General features: G+C 41.9%; 1 protein-coding gene across 1 annotated transcript in view; it reads left to right on the forward strand.

Moving 5' to 3' along the window:
- Positions 1-1,886, forward strand: part of PRKCH (protein kinase C eta) — a 174,036-nt gene that overhangs the window by 87,208 nt on the left and 84,942 nt on the right. The window contains 1 exon segment of the mRNA XM_006023070.3: positions 868-997. Coding sequence (XP_006023132.1) covers positions 868-997 — 130 coding nt within the window.

Consider the following 1,886-nt stretch of genomic DNA (forward strand, 5'->3'; position numbering starts at 1 on the left):
GAGTTTGGGGGGTCCTGGGAAATTTGATGCTGTTTTTAAAGCAATATAGACATTTGGTTTTTAAAAAAAAACCACGTTTGTTTTTGCAAAACAAATGAATTGTTTTTAGTGCTGCTCGATTAGCAGCAAGCAGGCATTTGTTCCTGTAGCAAGCAGTAATTTGTCATTAGCGCTTTTATGTCTTGATGGGTTTGTGATCTGGTCTTAATAAGAATAGGAAATCAGCTAACCTGTCCTTTGTCAGATCATCTTTGCTCTACACAAAGCGCATGACAAAGTCAACCAATCAGTTTAATTGCAAATTAGATTTCAGTCCGGGACCAGGCCTCATCATTCATAAACTTTCAGGGTGGTGGAAGCTGGAGGTGGCATTTTCAGAGCTGACCTTTTTTCAGGAGGCAGGGTCATCTCTACACCTGTATAGATTAACTGAGCCAGAGATACATCAGGTTTCATGGACAAGAGCTCACTTCATCTGATACTGCCTTCTGCCTGACTTCAGACTAACATGGCTAACTACCTTTCTCTGGACATTTTTCATTATTATACTTGTATTTCTACAGTTGTTCAGTTAAGGGTGCAACCTCCAAACTAAGACTTCTGAATGCTGGAAGCTGTGAGAAAAGAAGGCAAAGGGATAGCTCAGTCTGGATAGGCCCAGCATAAATACTTTTCCCTTTAGCATCTGCTTTCTGCAACTGGGAGCAACAGGATACTAGGCTAGATGGACTGTGGTATAACCCAACATGGCATCTCTTATGTTCTTGAGTTATCGTAATGCCTTAAGTGTGCACACGTGCATGAATGTGGGTGCGTTTATATCCACTAATTTTTAAACTCAGTTGTATCTTTTTGATCCCTTCTTAGGTTTTGGAACAGAGGTTTGGAATCAACATTCCCCACAAGTTCAGCGTGCACAACTACAAAGTGCCCACCTTCTGTGACCATTGTGGGTCTTTGCTCTGGGGGATAATGCGGCAAGGCCTGCAGTGTAAAAGTGAGCAATTTTTACTCTCTTCCTTTGTGTTTTCTCATTTTTTTTTCTATAGCTAAGTGGCAAATTGAACGTCCATGGGTGCGGCTGTGTGTATTAGAGAAAGTTATTTAATGACTGTAGTAGGAAAGCACTGTCTGAGTCTTCGAAAGGATTCTAATCTGCACTTTCAACCCAGTTTTTTTTTCACTTGCATGGTTGTAAATATGCCCAAATGGTTTTGCAGCCTACACTCCTCTTTCCATTTACCTGCGAGCTTTTATTTGACCTATAGGATAAGGTGGTTAAAAAACAGTAGACAGGAGAAAAATCATCAACGTGTATTTGTTGCTGCGGCTTTCTATTGCTCAGTTGATTGACAGCAAAGCCTCCACGGGCGTTCTCTTTTGGATTAATGATCAGTGTTTTCAATCCATTTAGGTAGCAAATGATCATTTCTATATGTCTTCACATCCTTTAATGCTCTGTGGGTGGGCCCGCAGGCTTGTGTGTGTGTGTGTCTACGTGGTGTGTGCGTGTGTGAGAGAGAGCGAGAGAGGTGTTGACCTTTCCCTGTTGCATATACCTACAACTAATTAATTGTAAAGCACTGTTGAGGTGTGTTGCTAATTCTCTCTCTGGTACATCCTGGTTGTACCTGCTGGCACAGCTACAAAGAAATCTGTCCTCATTGTAACCACCAACCTTTTCCCTGCAAACAAATAGGCACTCTGGCAATGTGGCACTCTCATGGGGAGCCTGGCATGTAATTGCCTGATTGCCATAGCTATGTTCCCTATATAAGTCCACATTCTGCCTCTTTGGGGGTCAATAGTAAAGCTTCCTTTAGCTTCAGTGCCAAAGGATCATACAAGCTCAAGCAAGGTCCTTTATTCCAACTCATTTTTCAGCA

Source organism: Alligator sinensis, unplaced genomic scaffold, assembly GCF_000455745.1.
Source record: "Alligator sinensis unplaced genomic scaffold, ASM45574v1 scaffold50_1, whole genome shotgun sequence".
NCBI lineage: Eukaryota > Metazoa > Chordata > Crocodylia > Alligatoridae > Alligator > Alligator sinensis.